Source organism: Haematobia irritans, chromosome 4, assembly GCF_050003625.1.
Source record: "Haematobia irritans isolate KBUSLIRL chromosome 4, ASM5000362v1, whole genome shotgun sequence".
NCBI classification, from domain to species: Eukaryota; Metazoa; Arthropoda; class Insecta; order Diptera; family Muscidae; genus Haematobia; species Haematobia irritans.
In genome coordinates this window covers 27,107,323-27,120,362 of record NC_134400.1, presented here as the reverse complement: position 1 = coordinate 27,120,362, position 13,040 = coordinate 27,107,323, and the positions used below count along the sequence as shown (strand labels likewise).

General features: G+C 40.1%; 1 protein-coding gene across 1 annotated transcript; it reads right to left on the bottom strand.

Moving 5' to 3' along the window:
• Positions 1-1,201: 1,201 nt before the first annotated feature.
• On the bottom strand, positions 1,202-10,376 carry LOC142235330 (uncharacterized). Its single transcript, XM_075306586.1, has 5 exons — positions 10,298-10,376; positions 10,038-10,203; positions 7,783-7,872; positions 7,056-7,120; positions 1,202-6,657 (listed from the first exon to the last, which is right to left on the bottom strand). The coding sequence occupies exons 1-5, from the start codon at positions 10,374-10,376 to the stop codon at positions 1,202-1,204; spliced, it is 5,856 nt and encodes a 1,951-aa protein (XP_075162701.1).
• Positions 10,377-13,040: the final 2,664 nt, after the last annotated feature.

The window sequence follows — 13,040 nt, the reverse complement described above, 5'->3', positions numbered from 1 at the left end:
TAGAACCCCAAAAAGGGGGCTCTCGCGAAGAGATACAATAAAACGATGGCCAAAAGGGGGCCGTTAGAACCCAAAAGGGGGGCTCTCGCGCATTTACCCTAGCAGTTACACAACCCGGACAGAACCCAACCGAAGATTGTATAATGAGCCACCGGGAGACCGGGCGACGTATACACCCTATGTGTTATGATTCGCCCATACACCTCAGGACCAAAAACGATCGCAACCCGTCCCACTCGGTAAAATTGCGGATCTGCCAAAGGTAATCCCAAAAAGGATTCCTTGATCCGTTCTGGCACGGCTTCGGCGGGGGTCAACACACGACCTAGATCGTGCACACGAGCAGTAAACGTCAGTCGCTGCTCTGGATCATAAGCGGACGATACTGTCAACCGGCAAAATTGGACCCCCTCAATATTTGTAACCGGTAGCCCTAAGTTCTCGACCATAGAACGACAGATTTGGCTTTGGCGCGCGCAGTTGTCGATTACTGCACGGACCGGAACGGACACACCATGGGGGGACACGCGGACTACGAGGCTGGGCGCCAGAGTAACGACATTCTGCAGAGGCAGAACTCCGACGCCGCCAAAATCGGAATATGACCGTGCCACAGCAAGATCGGACGGACGATTCGTATGGCTCCCACTACGAATCCGCTGAGCAGACCTCGAGCTCCCATGTTCAATTCGAGGCGCCACAGCCGCAGCGTGTAACAAAACATTGTGGTCCCCGGAGCAACTGGGGCACCTACGCCGGCTAGGACAATCCTTCGACTGGTGGGTCTGTGCTAGACATCTGTAGCAATAGCGATGTCGTACCACCATACGTATCCTCTTCTCAATCGAAAGAGAGAGGAACTTCCGACACCGCCGCAATGCGTGACGACCTCCACAAACCCTGCAAACCAATTGAGCAGGAGTTCGACCAACATCAGTAGCCTCTACTACAGCAGGCGCCACCACGGGCTCATCCACAACTACCGGAGGTGGACTCTCAATTTCTTGGGGCGATAGCTGAACCTCCGGAATGGCAGGCGACGGTATCGCCATCGGCTCCTCCAACAATGCCCGTTCGACCGCCGACATATCAAGGGGGCACGCAGTATCATCATCCGATTGATCCATAATAACCTCGAAATTTTCCAAGTCGTCAGCGAAGCACGAGGTACTTTCCATGATACTGCGAGAAAATATACGAATTACAAAGAGTTCGCCGAAGTGTCGGTCAATGAGACCAACTTAGCTATAGGTCGTCTTACAACGCCATTCTCCGTACGTATATCCGCGACCCGAATGTGACCATCTACGCCCGGGTGAACCGACACGACTCGACCTAATTTCCAAGAAGTTGGTGGAAGCTGTTCATGACGAATAACGACTAGGTCATTTACCATAACATCGCGCTGAGGAAATTTCCACTTATATCTCATATGCAGATTCTTCAAATATTCCTCTTTCCAACGTACACAAAACTGTTGTGCAAGAGCCTGTACCTTACGAAACCGATTCACCAACGAAAGAGGCTGTTCGGTTATAACTGGCTCAGCAGGGGCGAGTAGAGGGGCACCTATAAGAAAATGACCCGGTGTCAAAGCGTCAAGCTCCTGCGGGTTATCCGATTGGGGACAAAGAGGTCTTGAATTCAAACAAGCCTCAATACGAGCCAACACCGTCGAAAACTCTTCAAACGTGAAACGAACATTCCCTATTTGCCTTCTGAAATGCAACTTAAAACTCTTCACCCCAGCTTCCCAAAGGCCTCCCATATGAGGCGCACCAGCTGGGATAAATCGCCACGATAGGCCCTGGTGTGCAAACTTAGAGGACACGACATCACTGCTTCCCCTAATTACATCCCGGAAATTTCGTTCAAGCTCACGCGACGCACCGACAAAATTTGTCCCATTGTCCGAGAAAATGGTCGCAGGACAACCCCGACGAGCAACAAACCTATGAAATGCCGCAAGAAAGCCGGCAGTCGACAAGTCGGAAACCGCTTCCAAATGAATCGCCCTAGTAGCAAAACACACGAAAACGCACACATAACCTTTAGTTATGCGACAATAACGTCCGGTGAACGACTTCACCTCAAAGGGGCCTGCATAGTCTACGCCAGTCGTCGTAAAAGGTCTGTCGAGAACAGTTCTTTCCGGAGGAAGAGGAGCCATCACCTGACTACAAACCCGTTTCCTCTCCAAAAGACATGGTTTACACCCATGTATAACCGAACGAATAAGATTCCTCACCCGAGGTATCCAGTATTCTATACGAAGAATACGCAACATCAACTGATTTCCTCCATGAATGGAAATCAAATGAACAAATTCCACCAAAAGCTTCGTGAATCGACAGCTGTAGGGCAAAATTATAGGGTGCCGCTCCGAATACGAAAGAATAGGCGAGCGGCTCAAACGACCATACATCCGCATTACACCCATTTCATCAAGGAACGGGTTCAAAGAAACAAGTGAACTGCCAGTACCTAACGAAGACCTATCCATCAAGTCCTTATATTCCTTACCATAATTCATTTTTTGAGCAAGCACTATCAAGCGACTTTTAGTTGCCCTAATCTCAGACGATGATAAACTGTGATCCGCATAGCTACAATCACGCCTATGAGCGGGATGCGTCCGATAAAAGAATCTCATAACATATGAGATAACACGCAGCGCTCTATCCAGAGAAGAAAATCTATCGAGAACATCCTCGTATGAATTAACGAAAGAAGCATGTGCCTTCACAGACCGAATTTCTACGTCGGTGTCAAAAGAGGAAGTGTCACGAACCGGCCATTCCGATTGACTACACGATAGCCACTGAGGCCCATGCCACCAAAGTCGAGAGGCGGCCAAATCCGAAGGGGACACACCGCGGCTGCCAAGATCAGCAGGATTATCCTCCGACCTCACATGATACCAATTCGTACCACCGAAGTTCTCCTGAATGCGACATACCCTATTCGCGACAAATGTTGTCCAAGCCGAAGGCGTTTTCTTTAACCAGGCTAGTACAATAGTCGAATCCGTCCAACAATAAATTCGACCAAAATCAATACCGATTTCTCGAATGACCGTTCTTGCGAGTTCGGACGCTAAAACAGCGCCGCAAAGCTCCAAACGAGGCAAAGAAACCGATTTCAACGGAGCAACTTTCGTCTTGCACGATAGCAAATTAACGACAATCTCGCCATTCGGGGCCAAAACTCGAATATATACTACCCCCGCGTATGCCTTAACCGAGGCATCTGAAAATACGTGAAGCTCGGCCGAAGTGCACGGTGTGTAACGAATCCACCGAGGAATATTTATCGAATTGACATCCGGATAACTATCTACAAATTTTTCCCACTCGGATGCCGTTGCCGAAGGCAGTATTTCATCCCAGCCGACGCGATCAAGCCAAACCTTCTGCATGATAATCTTTGCCACAATTATCACTGGACCTAACCAACCGACAGGGTCGAATAATTTCGCGATAGCCGACAACACTTCCCGTTTAGTGTATCCACACCTTTTTGCTATAGGCTCGACCGCGAAGTAGAATGCATCCAATTGAGCATTCCATCTCACACCCAATGGTTTCGAATTGCTAGCCTCGACAAATGCCAGCAATTGAGCATCAACCAAATATTCCGGCGGTAGTGAATCTAAAATTTCTCTATAATTCGATGTCCATTTCCGCAGTTCAAATTTAGCCGTCGCAAGCGCCGCGATTAATTGATCCCGAGCCATTATCGCAGTTTCAAGGTCATGAGTTCCGGTCAAAACGTCATCAACGTACATACATTTACGTAATATATCGGCCGCGAGTGGAAACTCCTCCTCAGTGTCTTCAGCTAACTGTAACAGTGTCCGTATCGCGAGATATGGTGCACAGTTTACACCGAAGGTCACCGTTTGTAGTTCATAGTCCTGGACTGTCCTTGTCGGAGAATCCCTAAAAACAATTCTCTGCAACGGAGCATGAGAAGAGTCCACTCGAATCTGCCTATACATCTGTGTAATATCGCAGTTGAACACGTATTTAAATAGTCGCCATCGCACAATAAGAAGGACTAAGTCCTGCTGCAAAGTGGGACCTACGTGAAGGATATCGTTAAGACTATTCCCGTTGGACGTTTTATTAGACGCATTAAATACGACGCGAAGTTTGGAAGTCTTCTTCTCGAGGTTAATGACAGGATGATGTGGAAGATAACACGAAAGTCTATCACTTGCAGAAATGGCGGATACTGGCCTCATGTGATCCAAATGCAAATATTCTTTAACAACACTATCATAAACTGATTTCACGTCCGGCCTTTTCGATAATGACGATTCATTACGATAAAATTGCCTCAAAGCAGTTGTTCGGGACTCACCCAAATATCCACGAGGACCGAGCTCTTCCTTTAGCGGAAGTGTAACTATATATCTACCTTCCGAATCTCTGCGCGTTGTCCGAACGTAATTTTCCTCACAGAACTTATCGGAGGGGGACAAAACCCCTTTACGTGGTGTTTCCTCCAACTCCCAAAACCGTAAAAGCGTTCTATCTAAATTTTCCTCTTCATCAACCGCTATAGTCGTAGTAAATGTTTGAATTTGCGATGTAGAAATCGGACCCGTTACTAGCCAGCCGAAAACACTGTTCTGTGCTATCAATGATTGAGCCGCAATCTGCCGGCAACCTTCTAATAGTATTCTCGGGTACAAGTCAGCGCCTAGTAGAATATCGACCGGTCTCGACACGAAAAGATTCGGATCAGCTAAGCGAATATCCGGAATCTGAGACAAAACTTCCTGCGACACCGTAAAGGAAGGTAAATTCCCGGATATAGATTGGAGCACTATAGCCATAGTTTCCAACAAAACCGACGCGTTGAGTGGAGATCCGATTTTCAAATTACACATTTTACTCGATTTGGCCGAAATTGCGCTATTTACCCCCGAAATTGTAACATTAGCCGCGTGAACCGGTAGTTTCACCCGATTTCGAAAGCGTTCCGTCAGAAACGAAGATTCTGAAGCGGGGTCAATCAAAGCGCGTGCCGGATATGAAACCCCATCGTGCATGATATTAATCATCGCAGTTCCCAAAAGCACGGCCCTATTTTGCGTCGTATGAAATGCCTGGCGAGGTAGGCACGCCGACGAGGTAGAAGGTTGCGGCTGATCAACCGAAGGCATAGTTCTCGGTTGAAAACTAGCCGCTGAACTCGACAAGGTGTTGGTCGAACCCGTCGCCGAAGTCGCGCTATTAGACGGCGTAGAATCGCGATGCAATAGCGAATGATGTCTCGAATTACATTTTGCACACGAATATTGTCTTGGACAATCCTTCATCTCATGACCTTTCATTAAGCAATTCAAGCACAACCGGTTACGTTTTACCACTATGTAACGTTCCGATACCGAGAGTTTACCAAATTTAACGCAAGCCGAAAGTCTATGATTATGTTTAGGACAAATAACGCACTTAGATTCCGACGAAGCACGCGACGATTTAGAAGAAGACGCATTGGTAAAATGCGCTTTTACCTTCTTTTCCTGAGAACGCTTCGAAGACGTGTCTTCCCGCAAATCATGCAAACACATCAACGTACGAACCCTTTCGGACAAAAAAGCGTCTAAATCCGCCCACGACGAAAGGGCTGATTTGTCCCTAACACTCTGCTCCCAAAGAGTCTGTGTGAGCCGCGGCAAACGTTGAAGGCAAATAAAAACGAGTATCTGGTCCCAATTATCGGTCGAAACTTCGTACGTATTCAATGCCGAAAGACAGCCATTGATTCCACGTTGAATCGATTTCAAACCCGCACTTGTCTCTACCGATACTGCCGAAATTGCAAAGAGAGACTTAAGTTGATTGTGAACTAGAACCCGCTTATTGTCGTATGCATCAACGAGGGCCTTCCACGCGAGGGCAAAACTTCGATGTGTCAGCGGAAACTTCGAGACAATTTCCCTAGCTTCGCCACTGGTCTTCCGCACAAGATGACACAAACGCTCGACGTCCGTTAATCTTGAATTGTTAACATAAACTGCTTGAAACAAATCCCGGAATGTAGGCCAGTCTAGAAAATTGCCCTCAAATACATCCGTATCGCACGGTGGCAACGCCAAATTGTGAACCATATCACAAAGTGGAGGGCCACTAACGGCCACTTCACCCCTAAACCCGGCTTTGCCATTAGGCAGCGACTGCCCATCCCGATCAGCCGGTATCGAAGTAGTCGCGTTATTAGCCAAAATCGCTTCGGATCCTTGAGTCGATTTATGAGACCCGATACTCCGTCTCGATGCTGCAACGACCGAAGACGCAGACGAAGTGATCGATGATCTACGTGACCGACGAAACTGGCCCAATTTTCGATTTATCGCGGACAAACAATTCATATAAGCCTGATGGGACGCGTCATATTTCCCGTCCACCGATTCAATATCGCTCGTTTGCGTTGTTCCGGCAACCTGTAAACTAGCCACGCATTCCTCAAAGCAATCCTGAACCTTTGTCCACAACTTCCCCAATTCCTCACTTCGAATCTCGAGGCTATAGACGTCTAACTCCTCATCTTTCATGGCATTAAAATGGGCGTGGAATTTAATAAGAGCGTCCGAAACGCGAATAAAGCGATCAAAGGGAGATACAGACATTCTAACTTTACGTTCAACTACCAAATTGAAGAATGTAACCAAATACGAAATTACAATATAGCCAAGAAGCAACGGCCAATAAAATTACCAAACTCAGACAAGGTTCCGTTCAATAAAAATAGCAAAATACGCAAAAGTAACTCGAGTTACAAAGATTAATTCGAGTCCACAACTCGCGAAAATCCGACAAAAGATCAAACGTTCCCAGAAACCGAAAATACTGAATGTAGGGTGCACAAAATATTACCCCCGAACGCTTGACACAAGAAAAATTATAATAATAATAATAATAAACAAAGGTATAAATAAATCAATAATAATAAATACCTGTCCAATAAATATTCAAAATTTACCAAATATTTGAGTGATCGAATAATTTCTCTCAGTGTGAGAGCGTAAAAGTTTCAAAATATACCGAGTTTTAATTCAAGCCCCGATTCCAACCGGGAAATATTCAAACCTTTGAATTCAACTTGAATTCTAATGTGGGAATTACACGTAGTGTATAGCCCCCTTAAGAATTCAAATGATGATCGATATCCGATAACACGATAGTACGAGATGTGCCCGATTAGTCACTATACTATAGCAATCGACTAAGAGCGCAACACTGATGAGAACAAAACAAAATAAAAGCTTTTGTATGTTCTCAAATGTATGCAAATGAACGAAACAATAATTAATAAATGAAATTTCAGCACAGAAAACGCGAAAAAGTGGTGAATATACGAAACAAAGAGAGTGATATATGTGTATAGTGAATATTAGTGTACGAAAGTGGTGAAAATATGTACTTTAAGTTATTTCTCTCCGAAATTATTTGCACAGACGTCAAAATGGAAATACAAAAACAAAAACCTTGAATGCGTTTTGCCGTCGGCAAATGAAAATTTTCTTAAAAACAATGAAAAACGATATTTTCACGCAAATAAAGGCAAATAAACCACTTTAAATAAAAAAACACTAATATTCACTGATATCACTGAACTTGTACACCACTTTTAGGAATATTTATAATAAAAACCGATCGCGTAGCGTTGTAAAACAACCCTTTTTTTTTCTTTAAATGGACGGACGACCACTATATTTGTTGTTGCACCGACCGCGAACTCACTTTATAAGGGAAAATGCACTGCACTTACCTTATAAAACGATGAAACAGATGTTGAGGATGATGAACTGATTGGTTTGAGTTTAAGGTGAAATTGATGACCAGGTCAGGTGGACTGTGTCTATAACAAAAACCAAGAAAAACACCGGTTAAACCAATTCTTCCACTCCGAAGTCCAATTATCCGGTACGAATGGATCAAAATGTTCGCCGAATGCGAAAAGTATGGAAATATAGAGAAAAATAAAAACACGATAGTTTAATATTTTCAATATATAACAAGAGCAGAAGGTTTTATTAAGGTGTTTTCTATTATAATTAATGGTAAACAATATTACCTATAATTTCCAACGATATGGATAAATTTGCAACCGCACCAATTGGCTTATCGATAACAAGTAAAGTGAGAGATGCTCTCAACCAAGATGGCGGAAGGCGGGGCTTTTGACAAGATAAATTAATATTCAAATTATGACATTTCTACTCTGGCAGGGATGTACCAAAAAGTAGTATACAAATTCTAACGAACACTATTAAGTCCAATTAATCTTTACTCGAACTTAAACACAGAGTTTTATACCAATTTGGTTGAAATTTTGCACTGGGAGTAGAATTAGCGTTGTAGCTATGCGTGCCAAATTTTGTTGAAATCGGTTCAGATTTAGATATAGCTCCCATATATAGCTTTCGCCCGATTTACACTCATATGACCACAGAGGCTAATTTTTCTCCCATTTGGTTGAAATTTTGCACAGGGAGTAGAATTAGCATTGTAGCTATGCGTGCCAAATTTGGTTGTAATATGTTCAGATTTAGATATAGCTCCCATATATATGTTTTTCTGATTTCGACAAAAATGGTCAAAATACCAAAAATACCTTGTAAAATCGCCACTGCTTAGTCGAAAATTTGTAAAAATGACTCTAATTTTCCTAAACTTCTAATACATATATATCGAGCGGTAAATCATAAATAAACTTTTGCGAAGTTTCCTTACAATTGCTTCAGATTTAAATGTTTCCCATATTTTTTACTAACATTGTGTTCCACCCTAGTGCATTAGCCGACTTAAATTTTAAGTCTATAGATTTTGTAGAAGTCTATCAAATTCTGTCCAGATCGAGTGATATTTAAATGTATGTATTTGGGATAAACCTTTATATATAGCCCCCAACACATTTGACGGATGTGATATGGTATCGAAAATTTAGATCTACAAAGTGGTGCAGGGTATAATATGGTCGGCCCCGCCCGACTTTAGACTTTACTTACTTGTTTTTTACTAACATTGTGTTCCACCCTAGTGCATTAGCCGGGCCCCGCCCGACTTTAGATTTCCTTATTTGTTTTCTATAGAAAATATGCCAAAATCTTGTTTCTACGGATTTTTTCAAAATTTTATTTCAATAGAAAATTTTGTTAAAGTTAAATTTCTATAGAAAATTTTGTCAATATTTTATTTCTATAGAAAAATTTTCAAAATTTTATTTCTAAAGAAAATTTTATTTCTATAAAAAATAGTCCAAAATTTGTCATGTCACAAAATAACACCCTTTACTCTTGTTTATCCAGATCCAATTGTTGACTGTACACAATTACAATTTTATTTTTATAGAAAATTTCGTCCAAATTGTATTTCTATAAACAATTTTGCCAAAATTTTAGTTCTATGGATTTTTTCAAAATTTTATTTCTATAGAAAATTTTGTCTAAATTTTATTTCTATAGAATAATTTTCAATATTTTATTTCTATAGAAAATTTTGTCAACATTTTATTTCTATAGAAAAATTTTCAAAATTGTATTTTATAAAAAATAGTCCACAATTTGCCATGTCACAAAACAACACCCTTTACTCTTGTTTATCCAGGTGCTATTGTTGATTGTTGTGCATTGCGGGAATTAGTTGAATTTCTTGTCACAATACATGTTAGGTTTTCGTATCGACCATATAATAAGCTTATCATTTCATTTGTAACGCATTAAACTATGCTATTTTTAAACGAGCTAAGGTTTAAGTTGTAAGGGCTGATTGTGATTTTGAATAAAACACAAATTTTTTTTTACAATTTTAATTTATATTTATTATAATATATCGGCCATAAATGGCCATAAGGACCTTTGTTTGTTGAAGAGAACTTAATTTATAGTGAAAATTAAGTGTATGTCTAGAGAAAATCATTTTTGGATGATGGAAATACTTTGTAATCACTTTGGAAATACTTTCAAATGTTTTCTACTCGCACTCTGTAGAAGCTCCAATAGTCGCTTCTGCCTCACTTTTTACCGACTATCTTTGATAGTCTTCTTGGTCTGATTACAGTACTGCTGATGTTTATTTATTTGGATTATTGCTGATGCTGCAGCTGCAGCTGCACCAGCACCGGCATCTATTGTTATTTCTTTGCTCATATAGCTGTCGAATGCCACAAGCATTCTCATCATTTTACCACCTGTTTACACAAAATGCAATCGCATTCAAACTAATCAAGGAAAATTCAATTCAATTTTCATTCGAAGGAATGAAAACAATTGCAAATGAAAAACGGGAATGTGACAATCGCAGCGCAGTGCAGTATGCTTTCCATGCTTCGATTGTTTTGAGAATTTTGTTAATGAATTTCATTTCGAAATATATTCAATTTGAATATTTAACGAACATTGAACGCAAAGAAAATTTTCTTGAATTAATTTGGCATACTCCCGATGGATACCAATTACATATAGATACAAATATATATGTCGACTTTGGCTTCAATCACGTAAATTAATTGATTCAATTAATTTTGTATTGAAAACAGATATGATAATTCAATACTAATAACTAACACAAATTCAAAAATTTATTTATCCAATTAAAATGTTTATTCAATCATTAATTTTATTTGATTGATATTTGTATACCCTCCGCCATACCCACTGAAAAAAATATTGTCGTGAGGCCAAAAATTGTCCTTAAACTACAAATGCGAATTTTGCTTGGCATAGAAGATCCATTTCTCTAATATAAAATTTTCTCCTTGCTAAAAATCGTTTAACTTTTGAATGAAGTCGTTTTGTTCTTAAAGTTAAGTGATTTGATTTAAAACTGGGTATATTTACACGAAAGAAAATTTTGTTATGGTAAACTTAACTTTAATAATTCTGAAAAATTCTTCAAAATCAACGAAATCGTCTTTAACTCTGTTATCCTTTTGCATTTTGATTACAAGGCAAACAAGTATATACACTCAAAGAAAAAAAACGTTTGGAAAACGTGTACCGAAAACGTTTTTCTTTTGTAGAGTTTTTTGAATTGCTTCGAAAATTTTAAACTTTTATCACCAAAAAAATTCGTTTGTTACAAAGTTTTTATTTTTTCAATAAAAACAGTTATTTTTGAAACAACAACAGAGTCCATTTCGTTTATATCAAACACTCTTCTTTTCTGACTTTTGGTCTTTAATAAAACACATTTTACAGTTCAAAATTTAATATAGTACAATGTAATGTTGAACATTTTTTCGGAATCTTCCGAACATATGTAGAATGTATGTAAAAAAAAAACTTTGGTCGAAGCAGGGATCGAACCCACGACCCTTGGCATGAGAGTCAGACGTAACAACCACTGCTCCACGGTGCCAAACTAAATGTTTGTTTCTGTTAAATAAACTTTGTTTATTCGGTTCGTGGGCGCCGCAAGCTATGCTATATAAATATAACTTATATGGATATTTATCTATTGATGACCATAACAGGTACATAGCTCAGTGGTTAGTGTGTTGGCTTACAAAGTGCATGGTCCGCGGTTCGATTCTCCGTCCAGGCGAAAGGTAAAAAAATTTTAAAAATTTATAAAATCGTATAATTTCTTCTACATTGTTTGTATTACAAGAAAAAGGTGTTAAGAACTAAAAAACCTCGTGGATGTGAGAAAGATGTGAGGGAAAATGCAATTAGCAAGAAAACAATGTTTTTTTTTTGAGTTTGTCTTTATGAAATTGTTTTTACATCCTGGAAAAGAATAAACGTTTATCACAAAAAGTATATACTTTTCTTCCAAATACACTTCCTTACAGCGAAAAGCAAATGAGAAACGAACTTTGCTTGTCTAAAATTTCGTTTGGGAGTAAAGAATTATTTTTTTGCGTGTGCCGATGGCAAGGTATCTTAAAACTTCCTAACATCGCCTTCTAAATTGCAAGGTAGTCCATACGTGGTATATATTAAACTAAACAAGTAAGTAAAGTCTAAAGTCGGGTGGTGCCGACTATATTATACCCTTCACCCCTATGTAGGCCAAAATTTGTGTTACCATCTCAACTACTTCACATTTTCTGGAAGCTATATAACATAAGGGGGACAATTTTTTTACTTCTACAAAATCTCTAGAATTAAAATTTAAATCGGCTAACGCTATCCAGTTAATTGGAGGACACTTCCATTGAAAATGGGTCTAAAATGTGTAACAGTCTACCATATTTCCCCAACTCTGGTGTACGTATATATGGGAGCTATATATAATCTGAACCGATTTTGACTAAATTTGACATGTATGGTTAGAATAATAATTCTGCTATCTATGCGAAATTTCACGTAAATGGCAGTATAACTTTGGCCCCCTGGTCATATGAGTGCAAATCGGATGGAAGATGTATATGGGAGCCATATCTAAATCTGAACCGATTTCAAACAAATTTGGCACAATTACCGATACTACCTAACGTACTCCTTGTGCGAAATTTGAAGCAAATCACGGCAAAACCCTGGATTTTGAGGCCATATAAGTTCAAATCGTACGAAAGATATATATGGGAGCTATATCTAAATCTGAATCGATTTTGACCAAATTTGGCACATACAATAGTATCGTTAAAAGTACCGCTTGTGCAAAATTTGAAGTAAGTCAGGGTAAAACTCTGGCTTTTGAGACCATATAAGTCCAAATCGGGCGAAAGATATATATGTGAGCTATATCTAAATCTGAACCGATTTTAACAAAATTTGACACACTTAACGATACTATCAAACGTACCCCTTGTGCAAAATTTGAAGCAAATCACGGCAAAACTCTGGCTTTTGTGGCCATATAAGTTCAAATCGGACGAAAGATATATATGGGAGCTATATCTACATTTGAACCGATTTCAATCAAATTTACCAAGCATTGGTAGAATGTCAATTCTACCCTCTGTGCAAAATTTCACGAAGATCGGTAGTAAACTTTGGCCTCTGTGGTCATATGAGTCTAAATCGGACGAAAGATATATATGGGAGCTATATCTAAATCTGAACCGATTTGGCTGATATT